The sequence below is a fragment of the Apostichopus japonicus genome, chromosome 12 (assembly GCF_037975245.1).
Source record: "Apostichopus japonicus isolate 1M-3 chromosome 12, ASM3797524v1, whole genome shotgun sequence".
Taxonomy (NCBI): domain Eukaryota; kingdom Metazoa; phylum Echinodermata; class Holothuroidea; order Aspidochirotida; family Stichopodidae; genus Apostichopus; species Apostichopus japonicus.
Genome location: NC_092572.1, coordinates 1,047,729 through 1,062,775, shown reverse-complemented (window position 1 = coordinate 1,062,775; position 15,047 = coordinate 1,047,729). Strand labels below are relative to the sequence as shown.

Below are 15,047 nucleotides of genomic sequence, written 5' to 3'. Positions count from 1 at the left end.
CTACAAGACAAGGACAACATTGATAAAAAGTCAGAGATTGGAGAAATGGTAACGAATATACATGGTAATGCAGAATATGTTTCCTACCTTGAGTGAACCAATCCCTAAGGCTAAGACATTATAATAATACATAAGTAAATGTTGCTTACCTTGAGGGAACCAGTCCCTAAAGGCTAAATCATTATACAAATATATAAGTAAATGTTTCATACCTTGAGTGAACCAATCCCTAAGCCTAAGACATTATAACCATATATATATAAATGTTGCATACCTTGTTCATACCTTGAACAAACCAATCCCTAAGGTTAAGACATTATAATAACATATAAGTAAATGTTTCATATCTTGGGCGAACCAATCCTTAAGGCTAAGACATTAAAATAATATATAAGTATATAAATAGTATATAAGTTAAACTGGCTGAGAATACTGTGAAACAAAGTTGAAATAAGCAAATAAGTTGTTGGCTAGAGAACATAATTACAGTTACCTCAGGGTTTCTTTTCATACTAAAATAATGGCGATATTTCTTGTGGTCTAATATCTTTCACAACTAACATGCTATGGCTTAGTTCAATTTGCATACATGATACCAGAAGATAAGAATGTCAATTTCACCAGGTCATTAGTCTAGTAATGTGTACATGTGAGATATGACATTGACAACTTTACCCTTTCAGAAACCGAACATATATATACCCCCTATGACACTCACAGATTGCACCAGCTTGCAGAATTCTTTGGTTGGTCGAGAAGACAGCCCCTGTAGAGGCCTTGAGATACCATCCAGGGAGCTAGCATGGCCAACAATCAAAATGTCTCCTAGAAAGAACAAAAATGTGAAAACTTATAAAGGATATTAAGCATACATGTTTACAGGGGTATGACAGGCTTTATTCTATTTGTTTGTGTTTATTTATATTGCTTTTTATACTGTCATATTTCTCTCCAATACTTTGAATATAGGGAGAGGGGCACTTCTTCAAGCACGCGAGGGTTTATTGTTCTATGTGTGTGTGTCTGTTTATATTGCTATTATATACTGTCATATTTCTGTCCAATACCTTTATTATAGGGCGTAGGGCACGTCTTCAAGCCAGTGAGGGTTTTTGTGCTATGTGTGTTTGTTTATATTGCTATTATATACTGTCATATTTCTGTCCAATACTTTGATTATAGGGAGTAGGACTCTTCTTCAAGCCGCGAGGGTTTAATGTTCTATGAGTGTGTGTTTGTGTATATTGCTATTATATACTGTCATATTTCTCTCCAATACTTTGATTATAGGGAGTAGGGCACTTCTTCAAGCCAGCGAGGGTTTTGTGCTATGTGTGTGTTTGTTTATATTGCTATTATATACAGTCATATTTCTGTCCAATACTTTGATTATAGGGAGTAGGGCACTTCTTCAAGCCAGTGAGGGTTTATTATTTATCGTTTATTACTTCCTTCACATCAATATCTCTTCTTTCACTCTCCTCTTACCCTCTGAGTATTAAATAGTAACTGAATCATGTGAGATGCAAATGAAAACATTATAATGTTGTCTGTTTTGCTGCAAATATTGAAAGATTCTTGGTCTACAGGGTGACAATCAGAGCCTCAAGTGTCCAGAAGGTATGTCAGTTTTATGTAAAATTAATGACTTCAGAAACTAACATTGGACTGTTCTTAATGGTAAGAACTTCATCAAAATGATAAACATCTCAACAATCAATGACTTGACAACCTCATACAGTAAAGTAATGACACAGCTCAAATATGAGGCCAACTGTTCCTTTTCATAAGCCAGTTGATAAAAATGCTTCATTGAACAGCAAACTTTTGATTTGACATATATCTGTCCACTGAATATTTCATATTAGTCCCACTGATATGATTGCAATTATCAATCTAACTGCAATCAAACAAGTACTTTTATTTACTTTCTACTCAACAATTCAAAGAATTTCATGAACATTTAAGATGTTACATTTGCATTATTTGGTAAGCGTACTGGTTCTGTATTTCTCAAACTGCATCGCCACAATCCTAGTTCAGGGATTTTTCATCCTATGATTCCGGAGAAGTGAATCTGATATATTTTGAACAGCAGATGATGAGTGCTATGACATCATCTCGACACTTCCTTTCTGGGACTGCAGGGACGCTATCATTAGCAAGCCACACTGTAAATTTCTTAAAGTAAAATAGCAATTTAGATGGAAATTTCTCTGTGAAGTTGTAAGTTAGCAATCTTTTGAAGAGTTCAAACATTCGATAGTTCCCAACTCGGTTTTCTTTATGTTGTTCAGATATTTGTTATTTGAGCATTTCTTTAAATCACAGCCAAACACGGAATCTGTGCACATTTCTGTGTACAGTATCAAGGCCAAGTTTAGAGTGAGATCAGATCGTTTCTGACCAATGTGCCGAACTGACTTCATGTCTCAACGTAAGTCAGTGTTAGATTCAAATTTTCTGGCAGGACGAGCAAATATTTCAAGCATTTTCACAGAAACTAAAGTTTATTACAGTGCAAGGCTTAGAGCTTTAGAAAGACCCCAAAAAAATATATGACCAAAAGGACTGGATTCCACTTTTCACTTAAAATTCCTTTAACAACCACAAAGTTACATCTGATTGGGTTTCCAAAAAATAATAAATGCAGTCTGATAAATGTCAGGAAAATGTGGAAGTTTCTTTTAATTTAGTAACTACTATCAACCTGCAAATCAGCTCATGCCAACAAACTATAGGGTAATTAACAGCAAATTCACTGGACAAATACAGATTTTGAAGGAACTTACCATCATCTGGGTACTTCTGAAATATATGTTTAGCCAGAAGGTTACATCTCTTAAAATAAGCCTCGGAACCTTCCTTAAGATCAAGCCGACCTGTTTTCAAGAACTCTTCGTAAGATGTGTCAACTTTAAGGCCAAAAACAGCCAGCTCAGCCACTGGTAACCACTTCGGTAGAATTCCTTTGCACCAAGCCAACCACTCAAATATACATGGCTCTATCCTGATCTTCAATTTGTCAGGTGCTTTCATACCTACCAAGTAAAAGAAACATACTTCAGCTGTTTCTAACCTTGTAAAATGCATCAAAATCACTACATCACAACTGCATTGTCCAATAAGCAAAAAATATCTGTCAGTGTTACGTTCAATGTGGTGTATTTCTCCTAATTATGCACTTGTGATGTGCTAGTTGCTATCTATTAGTCTAATAGTCCTCTTTAGTCTTCTATAGTTGATTAAATGAGCAGCAAACCAAACCATCGTTTGCTTTGCTCAATTCACAAACAAATTGGTGATGAACAACCCCTCCCGCTTCCACTCCCCCCTAAACATAAAGAGTGCTCTATTTTGGAGACTTGGAAATTTCAAGGTTTTGTCTGTGAGTTACTGGTAGAATAATGTGTGATGTCAAGTGTGATGTCATAGTAAAACTAATTGTTGACATGCTTTAGCTTTCTCTTTGCTTTTATTTCATATTTTAAAGGTTACTGGGTTGACACTAAAACAATCCCGGTATTATTATAATCAATTAACAACTTCAATAATTTTCCGACAGGATTTTCAAAACTCGTCTGAATTACAAAATATAAATGATGGTATAAACAAAGGAGTTATTAATATATTATATTATATCAAATAAACAACGTAATGAAACAGGAAATCATTAATTACTGACAAATGTGTAACTCAATATCATATTTAGACTTGATCAAGTCTTCCATCTTGTGGGTGAAGAAACATTAAAACTGTGATAACTCCCAAATGGAAATGAGACTGTCTCTGCTGTTTAGAATGTTTGTTCGTCACAATTACATCAACCAAACAGGCTAATGATGATTGGGTTTATTTCCTGTTCATATGCATATCAAGCCTTACCTCGTAAGACTGCATCTGCTGTTTGGACACATCGCAATGCCGGAGAAGCATAAACCTGAGTAATATTAAGACCAGCCTCTGCTATCGCTTCACCTGTTTAAATACAATCAATTAACTCTGCCTTTGAATAGATGTCCCAGAAGTGAGTTTACATTAGGTCTTACATTAGTGATGTTACACTAGGTCTCATGGCAGTGCTGTGACACTAAGTCCTATAATAGTGATGTTACATTAGGTCCTATAATAGTGATGTTATATTAGGTTATATCATAGTGATGTTACACTAGGTCCTATGGTAGTGATGTAACATTATGTCCTAGAATAGTGATGTTACATTAGGTCGTATGGTAGTGACGTTACATTATGTCCTAGAATAGTGATGTTACATTAGGTCCTAGAATAGTGATGTTACATGAGGTCCAAGAATAGTGATGTAACATAAGGTCCTATAGTAGTGATGTTACATGAGGTCTTAAAATAGTGATGTTACATGATCGAGGTCCTAAAATAGTGATGTTACATAAGGTCCTATAGTAGCAATGTTACACGATGTCTTAAAATAGTGATGTTACATGAGGTCCTAAAATAGTGATGTTAGATTAGTTTCTGAGTAGTGATGTTACATAAGGTCCTATAGTAGTGATGTTACATAAGGTCCTATAGTAGTGATGTTACATGAAGTCCTAGAATAGTGATGTTACATTAGGTCCTAGAATAGTGATGTTACATGAGGTCCTAGAATAGTGATGTTACATGAGGTCCTATGATAGTGATGTTACACTAGAGCCTATCATAGTGATGCTACATTAGGTCCCATAATAGTGATGTCACGTCCTAAAATATATCGCAAATTCAATTGTGATATCTCATGGTGCAGAGAATTCAAAGAACTTGAGGGTAACCTATTTTAGAAGCTCTAGTGGTTCTGCAAAAAGTTGTCATGGTGTTCTGTAAGACTAGAATAGTTTTTATAACATGCTGTAAAGAAATCTCCATTTTGCATCACTCTTCTGAAACCAATTTATTCAACTTATTAATATTAACTGACCTGTTAATTTTGACTGATACTGCCCCATCTCTGTAATGGGAGAGTCCTTCTTAAAATCCATTTTCCCTCCTGATCTTAATGGAACCTTTCTTGGCATATTCAGGTTTCTTCTATGGTACATACCTTTTGAGAAAGAAGAGGAAGTTATTACATACAGTAAATGGTTGAGTGATATGTTACAAGTGCACAGGTAGATGATAAATCAGGGAGATGAGTTTATGACTACAAGGGAGATGACTTTATGACTACCAGGGAGATGAGTAATGACATGATTAGAAGGTAGTGAAGTATAAAATATTACCAGCAGGATGATGCTGGTTACAGGGCCAGGCGAAAAATGATTATTACATAACCAGTATGATTTTTACATGACCAGAAGGAACATAACTAGCAGAAAAGTGAATCATTAGTTAACCAGTAAACTGGCTATTGATAACCAGTAGGATGATGAGTCTTTCACAACTGGAAGGAAACTGAGTTCTTACATAACCTGCAGGATTATGAGTATTAACTAACCAGATAAGAGATGGGGTATTATGTAAACATTATGATCTTTATTACATAACTAGTAGAGAAATCAGTTATTAACACTAGCAGGAACAATACTTACAAGACAAACAGTGGGAGGAAGAGAGATACATAACTAGTAGAGAAATCAGTTATAAGCTAACATTAGCAGGAACATTACTTATAAGACAGATACTGGGAAGAAGAGAGATACATAACTAGTATCATACTTTCACCTTCCTGATGAGTTTGATTTCCCTTTGCAATCCAAGAAATTTGACCCTACTACCTGAATGCAACTACATTATTACAACTGCTTTTACTTCATTTTCACTAAAATGAAAGTTTGAAGTTAAACAAGGAAGGAAAGGGGACAGGAAGAGGAATGTTCACCAACTAAAAAGGATAAGAACAGATCGGTTGCTATGCAATAATGAAATGGCACACATCCTTAGGAAGTTTCTATTCTGAACAAAATGTGTCAAATACTGAGCTAAATGACAATCATTCAGATGTGTATTGCCAACAACAGTTGACTGTCTTGATACTTGGTAGTGATGCAACGCAGTATTGAGATCCTTGTTATCAGTTAACAATGTTTCACCTTTTGAATCAAAACTGTATTGTAACCACTGCTCTCCAAATGTGACATCAACCCTCTCTGCATGACGTAGGACAATGATTTTACGAGGCTTTGTAGGAACAGTCCGAGTAATTAATGGTAAAACTCCTGCTTCCTTCTTCAACTTATGCAACTGCAACAAGAGAAGACAGGAAGTAATAGTAAACTTGTAGAAACAGTTTTGTTTTCAAATAAAACCTCTCTTTTATTAAGGAGTACCTGTGTAGGCATTGCATGCGCATTGTAAATTCATCTGGGACAATGTAAACCTCACAACTGCACAGAAAGCTTGGTATAGTGGATTAATAAGAAAAAAAAGGAAGAAAATGAAGAAAATGAAAGAAATCTTCAGAAAGTGTAGCTTAACTCTTTATTGCATTAAGAGATATCACTACAAGTTGCATCAAAGTGACAGATCCATTTATTTCATAACAGCTAACCAAACATCCTATGAACAACTGAAAATCAACTACAAACCCTCTGAGATCATTCAAAGGCTCTATTTACAATGCATTGATCTACTACACACTTTCTTTGTATCGTTACTGCTGTTATTAAGTCTACCTACATAGATGATTGTACATGGTATGAAGTATAGTTTGCCATGTACTCTCACCAGACATACACCAGATATAGTAGGCAATGGGATCTAATGCCTTATTGGTTCAAAATATCATATCCTGGAGATCTGTGTTTGTCTCCCTTCCCTTTTCCAGCAAAATATTTGTTCACTTTCAAACATTTTTCCAATTATCTCAACAGTTTTCTGCTTATCATAGTTCAAACTCACAAACTCTGATAGTTTTTAGTACTCCCTATGGCATATATGTTCTCTTCAGTTTCCTTGTGGAAAGTGAAAGCTAACTAGCAAGAGAACTGCACTTGATGACCCTATCTAAACAAACCATGAAGTATCTGGAGAGAAATCTGGATGACATGCACACCTCATTGATAACCCTGTACACAAGCAAAGAGGACTTTTGGTTATATATCATACACTTCTTAAGTATCCTAATGAAATGTCAAACAGGAAATTGCTTGAATTGAAGGACCTTAACAGCAAATGCCATTGATTGAAAGAAGTGTTTTACATGAACTATCATATGATCACATTACATCATATGTAGAGAGAGTGTACTTCAGTTTGATCAATATTACTTTCATTATGAAATCTCAGAGGAGCACAAATTGCCAGGCATTTAGAATACTCCTCCATTAGTAGATGAGGTGAGGGATTTAATCAAATACAAGATCCTGCCAGTGCCCTGTTCCTCCTCATCCGAAGTAAATTGTATTTTATACCAAGCGCACCTCCCTTTTTGCTATCCCACATTTCTTAACAAATAATACAAACAAACTACACATCATAATGAGAAAAGAAGTCAAAAGTAGTTTTTCTTGGCATCCCTTGGCTGGTGAATAAAACTTGAAGTTTCGTCACCAGCATCAGGGCTGCAAACAAAATTCATGGTTTGAAATTGATTATTCCTGTTTGTTAAATATCATGTTTAATGGAATGTTGACATGTAGAAGAGACATGTTATCCAGATAATAATTTAGTATTAAATTGATATGCACCCTCTGTTAAATACTTCAATCATAAATGGAAAACTTCAAATATACAGAGCTGTATCTGGTACAAGTTATCAAGCTCACTTTAAGGACATGTTTCTGAATCTACACAGAGATATATGCACGTTCTGATTGTCACCACAGAATACTTCTCTGGTGTGTACGCAACTTGAACAGAAAATGGTACCGTATCCATTCATAGCTGATAATCCAGCAGTTGAGGGGATAGAAATACAATAATTGAGATAATGAATGCAATACTAAGAACTTAAAGTCACAATACATGTTCGTTGATGAATTTCGGAAAACAAACTTCCGAATTAGATTCAATGTTTTTTAAATTCTCAATGCACTGTGACCATGTGGGTTTAATGGAGAAAAGGTGTCCAATCGAAAGAATATATTTTTTGTTGCCCTTATGGTGCGAATGATTTACGGTAAAATCACTGCGACCGCCCATGTCAGCTTTTTCATTACACCAGTGTAAAAAGAAATAATCTCATGCGGCCCTATCAAGATTTTAATGCAGTCCTATACTTTTATCATCCACCTTTTAGAATACGTCTGAAAACACCTGTTTATTCACTGCAACGGAAGGAAACGACACAACTTAGCAAGCTACATCAGTAAGACCGATAGAAAGATACAAGAGCAGGGACCTACACAGGCTAGCCACAAAAGTAGACGTTAGCTTAGGCCTAACGGTCATAAACAAAAAAGAGAGATTTGATTTGTACATGATCTGTTCGGCGGTGAATTTTATTCAGCCCAAATTTTTAACGACATATATATTGATATGAAATGTGCATAGAATGGTGTCATTTTCACTGAATTTTTAGTGCAGTAAGCTGGAAAGGTCAAAGTTTAATTTTGGCAAACACGTACTGACACTATCACAAAACCATTATTCCTGTAAGTATGGAATATCAAAGGTGGATAAATTATTTCCTATGCATGATACACCAGGATGTTAACTAACTGAAAGTTGAGAACGAAGGAAACTGTATCAAATAAGCCATAAATATCAGAGGTTAAAGAAATATCAGTGTTTTAAGAATAACTAATTATCATGCAATCTATGCGGGGGAAGAGTAACTTAAGGCAAAAGGGAGTTTTTTTTTCTCAGTTTGATTATCTTAATAATATATTTATATTGTAACATATAACTTCAATGAAAGAGTGAAACTCTCCCTGATTGGATGGTGTAAACTACAAGATTAACCACAGTTTAGTTTCTGATTTAAACTTTAATTACAACATCTCCTCTTACAAGTATAGAATCTCAGGTAGCTAGGATGATTTCCATTTAGTGATGAAATGAAACAGATTTCTTTCCCATCATTGCCAAAGAAGATACCAACTAAATACTCACATTTTCATAACTGTGATTTGAATTGGTGTGGTCTAGAACTCCAGCCAGGGATTTGTATTTCACTGAGCGTTGTTCGTCGGAACCTTCCATGCTGACAGAGCTGGGTACCTTGTTGTCTAACTGGATTGGGGAGGGACTACCCCCTGGTCTGGAAAGGGGAATAATTCTGAAAGAAAAACAGTTATTATTTAGTAGTACCTTAATGGTATAAAAACATTGTTCTAAGTGAACCATCAAGTAATACTGTATTCTGCTTTGAAGTTTCAGAGAATTACCAGATTTCAATTAAAGTGTAGTGAACATCTGGTCAAGAAATGCTGTCATAGGAAATCTGAATTGATCATCCAAAGCAGCTGTTTACACCAGTGAAAACTACAATGTCAACTTTTGCAATAATGTATATAAAATCTTCAGTAAGTCTGGTGATATTAATAAAATTATGAATACTTAGCCTTCCACACCCTTAAAGCAGGTGAGTACCCAGCAAAGCTACTTACCATGTAACCAAACTGCCTGGAGTTGTAACACTTATCTACTATTACTGACTTACCATGTAACCAAACTGCCTGGAGTTGTAACACTTATCTACTATTACTGACTTACCAAACTGCCTGGAGTTGTAACACTTATCTACTATTACTGACTTAACATGTAACCAAACTGCCTGGAGTTGTAACACTTATCTACTATTACTGACTTACCAAACTGCCTGGAGTTGTAACACTTATCTACTATTACTGACTTACCATGTAACCAAACTGCCTGGAGTTGTAACACTTATCTACTATTACTGACTTACCAAACTGCCTGGAGTTGTAACACTTATCTACTATTACTGACTTACCATGTAACCAAACTGCCTGGAGTTGTAACACTTATCTACTATTACTGACTTACCATGTAACCAAACTGCCTGGAGTTGTAACACTTATCTACTATTACTGACTAACGTTGGCTTAATCCACCTAACAATGAAATGAGTTTCTCACCAGTTTCTTTAAAAGATAAATAATTCAGTCACTATGGGACTTGAATTCATGCATCATAATGATGATGCCTATAACAAATTTTACTTCAATGATTAAATGAATAATGTATAATAAACCCCAACACCAATGGTACTAGTAGATTGCCATGAATCTCAAATAAAGTGCTTCACCAAACAGTGCTAACTAAACTTACTATGTAAACCACAGGGTGAGCACAACTAAAAGTTCTTGCACTACAGAAGTCACTTCTATATATCATATATATATCGGGTAGAACAGAACCACACTTAACCCGATATGGCTAACATATATATGACTAATATATATGACTATATGAATATATATTATATGAATATATTACTATAAATTGCTAAAAATATGACTAATATTACAATGTGCAAGTTTTGCTTTTTCTCTTGCTTACATGTTCTACCCTGACAGACTTATGAAATTTGAGAAGAGAGAAAGAACAAGCTCATTCTCTCTACAAAATTGACATTCCGTACCTTTCATCTTGAAGTAGGCAGTACACTCAAAAGCAATGACAAAGTAAAAATCTTTCAACAATGACACTTCATTATTGTAAACAAACTCTCTGACAGTGTGAAGATTGTTGAATGAACTACTAAAATGGAATCTACCTGTAGATGCACTCACCTATGCACTGTCAATATATCTCATTCAGTAAAACTCACCTATATATACCTTTACCTGTACCTTTCATCTTGAAGTAGGCAGTACACTCAAAAGCAATGACAAAGTAAAAATCTTTCAACAATGACACTTCATTGTTGTAAACAAACTCTCTGACAGTGTGAAGATTGTTGAATGAACTACTAAAATGGAATCTACCTGTAGATGCACTCACCTATGCACTGTCCATATATCTCATTCAGTAAAACTCACCTATGTATACTGTCCCATATATCTCATTCAGTAAAACTCACCTATGTATACTGTCCCATGTGTCTGATTCAGTAGAACTCACCTATGTATACTGTCCCATGTGTCTGATTCAGTAAAACTCACCTATGTATACTGTCCCATGTGTCTGATTCAGTAGAACTCACCTATGTATACTGTCCCATGTGTCTGATTCAGTAGAACTCACCTATGTATACTGTCCCATGTGTCTGATTCAGTGAAACTCACCTATGTATACTGTCCCATGTGTCTGATTCAGTAGAACTCACCTATGTATACTGTCCCATGTGTCTGATTCAATGAAACTCACCTATGTATACTGTCCCATGTGTCTGATTCAGTAGAACTCACCTATGTATACTGTCCCATGTGTCTGATTCAGTAGAGTTCACCTATGTATACTGTCCCATGTGTCTGATTCAGTAGAACTCACCTATGTATACTGTCCCATGTGTCTGATTCAGTGAAACTCACCTATGTATACTGTCCCATGCGTCTGATTCAGAAGAACTCACCTATGTATACTGTCCCATGCGTCTGATTCAGTAGAACTCACCTATGTATACTGTCCCATGCGTCTGATTCAGTAGAACTCACCTATGTATACTGTCCCATGCGTCTGATTCAGTAGAACTCACCTATGTATACTGTCCCATGCGTCTGATTCAGTAGAACTCACCTATGTATACTGTCCCATGCGTCTGATTCAGTAGAACTCACCTATGTATACTGTCCCATGCGTCTGATTCAGTAGAACTCACCTATGTATACTGTCCCATGCGTCTGATTCAGTGAAACTCACCTATGAATACTGTCCCATGTGTCTGATTCAGTGGAACTCACCTATGTATATTGTCCCATGTGTCTGATTCAGTGGAACTCACCTATGTATACTGTCCCATGTGTCTGATTCAGTAGAACTCACCTATGTATACTGTCCCATGTGTCTGATTCAGTAGAACTCACCTATGTATACTGTCCCATGTGTCTGATTCAGTAGAACTCACCTATGTATACTGTCCCATGTGTCTGATTCAGTAGAACTCACCTATGTATACTGTCCCATGTGTCTGATTCAGTAAAACTCACCTATGTATACTGTCCCATATATCTCATTCAGTAAAACTCACCTATGCATACTGTCCCATCTGTCTGATTCAGTAGAACTCACCTATGTATACTGTCCCATGTGTCTGATTCAGTAGAACTCACCTATGCATACCGTCCCATGTGTCTGATTCAGTAGAACTCACCTATGTATACTGTCCCATGTGTCTGATTCAGTAAAACTCACCTATGTATACTGTCCCATATATCTCATTCAGTAAAACTCACCTATGTATACTGTCCCATGTGTCTGATTCAGTAGAACTCACCTATGTATACTGTCCCATGTGTCTGATTCAGTAAAACTCACCTATGTATACTGTCCCATATATCTCATTCAGTAAAACTCACCTATGTATACTGTCCCATGTGTCTGATTCAGTAGAACTCACCTATGCATACTGTCCCATGTGTCTGATTCAGTAGAACTCACCTATGTATACTGTCCCATGTGTCAGATTCAGTAGAACTCACCTATGTATACTGTCCCATGTGTCTGATTCAGTAGAACTCACCTATGTATACTGTCCGTGTGTCAGATTCAGTAGAACTCACCTATGCAATTTCATGTGTCTGATTCCGTGGAACTCACCTATGTATACTTCCATGCATCTGATTCAGTAGAACTCACCTATGCAATTCCATGCTTCTGATTCATCTATGCAATTTCATGTGTCTGATTCACTGGAACTCACCTATGCACTGTCCATGTGTCTGATTCAGTAGAAGTCACCTATGCAATTCCATGTGTCTGATTCAGTGGAACCCACCTATGCATATTTCATGTGTCTGATTCCGTGGAACTCACCTATGTATACTTCCATGCATCTGATTCAGTAGAACTCACCTATGCAATTCCATGCTTCTGATTCATCTATGCAATTTCATGTGTCTGATTCACTGGAACTCACCTATGCACTGTCCATGTGTCTGATTCAGGTGCTTTTTCAGTGTAATTGCCTGGAAACATCCCTGTAAGGCCTGTCATGTGGGATGTCCCTTGGTACCAGCCATCACTGTGCATTGTAACATCTGTATTTGAAACAAAGATGAAGTCATCTACGATAAGCTCTAGTTCGTCGTCAGCACGAGGATTGTGAGGGTATAAAACTCTAACCACCTGAGGACAGAAAAGTTGATGGAAGAGAATGAAGTTGAATAAGTTTGTAATTAGTTCAATGAGGAAGTAACAGCTTACAAATGCTGCTGATAGGATGGACCCTGTAATACAAAACAAATATAAATTTTCAAGAAAACATGGAAAGCAGAAATGACCTTAATGACAAGAATACACCTTTTAAATCTTAAACAAGAATAACATGAATTATTCATAACTTGTTCAACCTGCTTAATATTCATGAGTATAATCAGTATAAATATTAATATCAAGCTGGATCATCCCAAATATGAGACAACTTTTATAGTATGGTATGATGTATATTAATCTATATGCAAAGATACACCTTATTCATCTGTGATCTTAGTATTTATGATAAAAGATAGACACCATAGTTCCTGTGATATTTACTCATCAATTTAGAGTAATTTAAGGTGAATTTGAAAGCAGCTCCTCTTGTAAAGTAAGCAGCAAGTGGCCTTACTGCACAGTTAATCGTACAATTCTAACTTATATCTAGACTATAAACAATATGTAAGATCGCAGCAAAATCATAACAAATGTATGTCTTACTCTATCAACACTGACCTATTAATCTGACCAGATGTATTTCTTACTCTGTCCCAAATGGACAACTTACTCTGTCCACATCTGTGTCTTACTCTGTTTACCTGTAAGTCCTACTCTGTCCACACTTTAAAGATATTTCTTGTTAGCTTACTATCTTCTGTTGTTACATTAAGTAGCGGTCATGTTTAGAGATATTATTATATTAACTGCACTCCCTCAACTCCGATCCCATGAGTCAGTCTGTCATGGCTAGTTACCTGAACAAGGTTGCAGCCCACATAAAATTGAACAGCCCAATAAGAAGTTGAAACTTTAACACAGAAAACATCTGACATTTAGTGAATCTGACCACTTGATAGCATCTGTAAGCATTACACTGTGTTACACATTACCAACACATGGAATATCTCAAAACAATTAATTTTACAGCCAAACATTTACATCTTGATTCCTCTACAATGAGGACACATTACAAACATTCCTACTGTATTTACATACTAGGCTGCACCTAATTATCACTCTGTTGTTATGTACATGTCCAACACATTACAGAGATTCCAATTATAAACTAGGCTGCCCCTTAAAATCACTCTGTTGTTATGTGCATGTCCTGCACATTACAGAGATTCCTAGTTATAAACTAGGCTGCCACTTAAAGTCACTATGTTGTTATGTGCATGTTGGGCACATTACATAGATTCCTAGTTATATACTAGGCTGCACCTTAAAATCACTCTGTTGTTATGTGCATGTCCTGCACATTACAGAGATTCCTAGTTATAAACTAGGCTGCCACTTAAAGTCACTATGTTGTTATGTGCATGTTGGGCACATTACATAGATTCCTAGTTATATACTAGGCTGCACCTTAAAATCACTCTGTTGTTATGTGCATGTCCTGCACATTACAGAGATTCCTAGTTATAAACTAGGCTGCCACTTAAAGTCACTATGTTGTTATGTGCATGTTGGGCACATTACATAGATTCCTAGTTATATACTAGGCTGCACCTTAAAATCACTCTGTTGTTATGTGCATGTCCTGCACATTACAGAGATTCCTAGTTATAAACTAGGCTGCCACTTAAAGTCACTATGTTGTTATGTGCATGTTGGGCACATTACATAGATTCCTAGTTATATACTAGGCTGCACCTTAAAATCACTCTGTTGTTATGTGCATGTCCTGCACATTACAGAGATTCCTAGTTATATACTAGGCTGCCACTTAAAGTCACTATGTTGTTATGTGCATGTTGGGCACATTACATAGATTCCTAGTTATATACTAGGCTGCACCTTAAAATCACTCTGTTGTTATGTGCATGTTGGGC

At 36.1% G+C, this 15,047-nt stretch overlaps 1 protein-coding gene across 5 annotated transcripts in view; it reads right to left on the bottom strand.

Annotated features, from left to right (window-relative positions):
- LOC139976758 (ubiquitin-associated and SH3 domain-containing protein B-like) overlaps window positions 1–15,047 on the bottom strand; it is a 53,939-nt gene that overhangs the window by 4,834 nt on the left and 34,058 nt on the right. For all 5 annotated transcript variants that reach the window (XM_071985490.1, XM_071985492.1, XM_071985493.1 and 2 more), the window contains 7 exons: window positions 12,938–13,146; window positions 9,007–9,172; window positions 6,045–6,195; window positions 4,934–5,056; window positions 3,886–3,978; window positions 2,793–3,041; window positions 719–825 (listed from right to left, as the gene is read on the bottom strand). In XM_071985490.1, coding sequence (XP_071841591.1) covers window positions 719–825; window positions 2,793–3,041; window positions 3,886–3,978; window positions 4,934–5,056; window positions 6,045–6,195; window positions 9,007–9,172; window positions 12,938–13,146 — 1,098 coding nt within the window. The remainder of the gene's footprint in view (window positions 1–718; window positions 826–2,792; window positions 3,042–3,885; window positions 3,979–4,933; window positions 5,057–6,044; window positions 6,196–9,006; window positions 9,173–12,937; window positions 13,147–15,047) is intronic.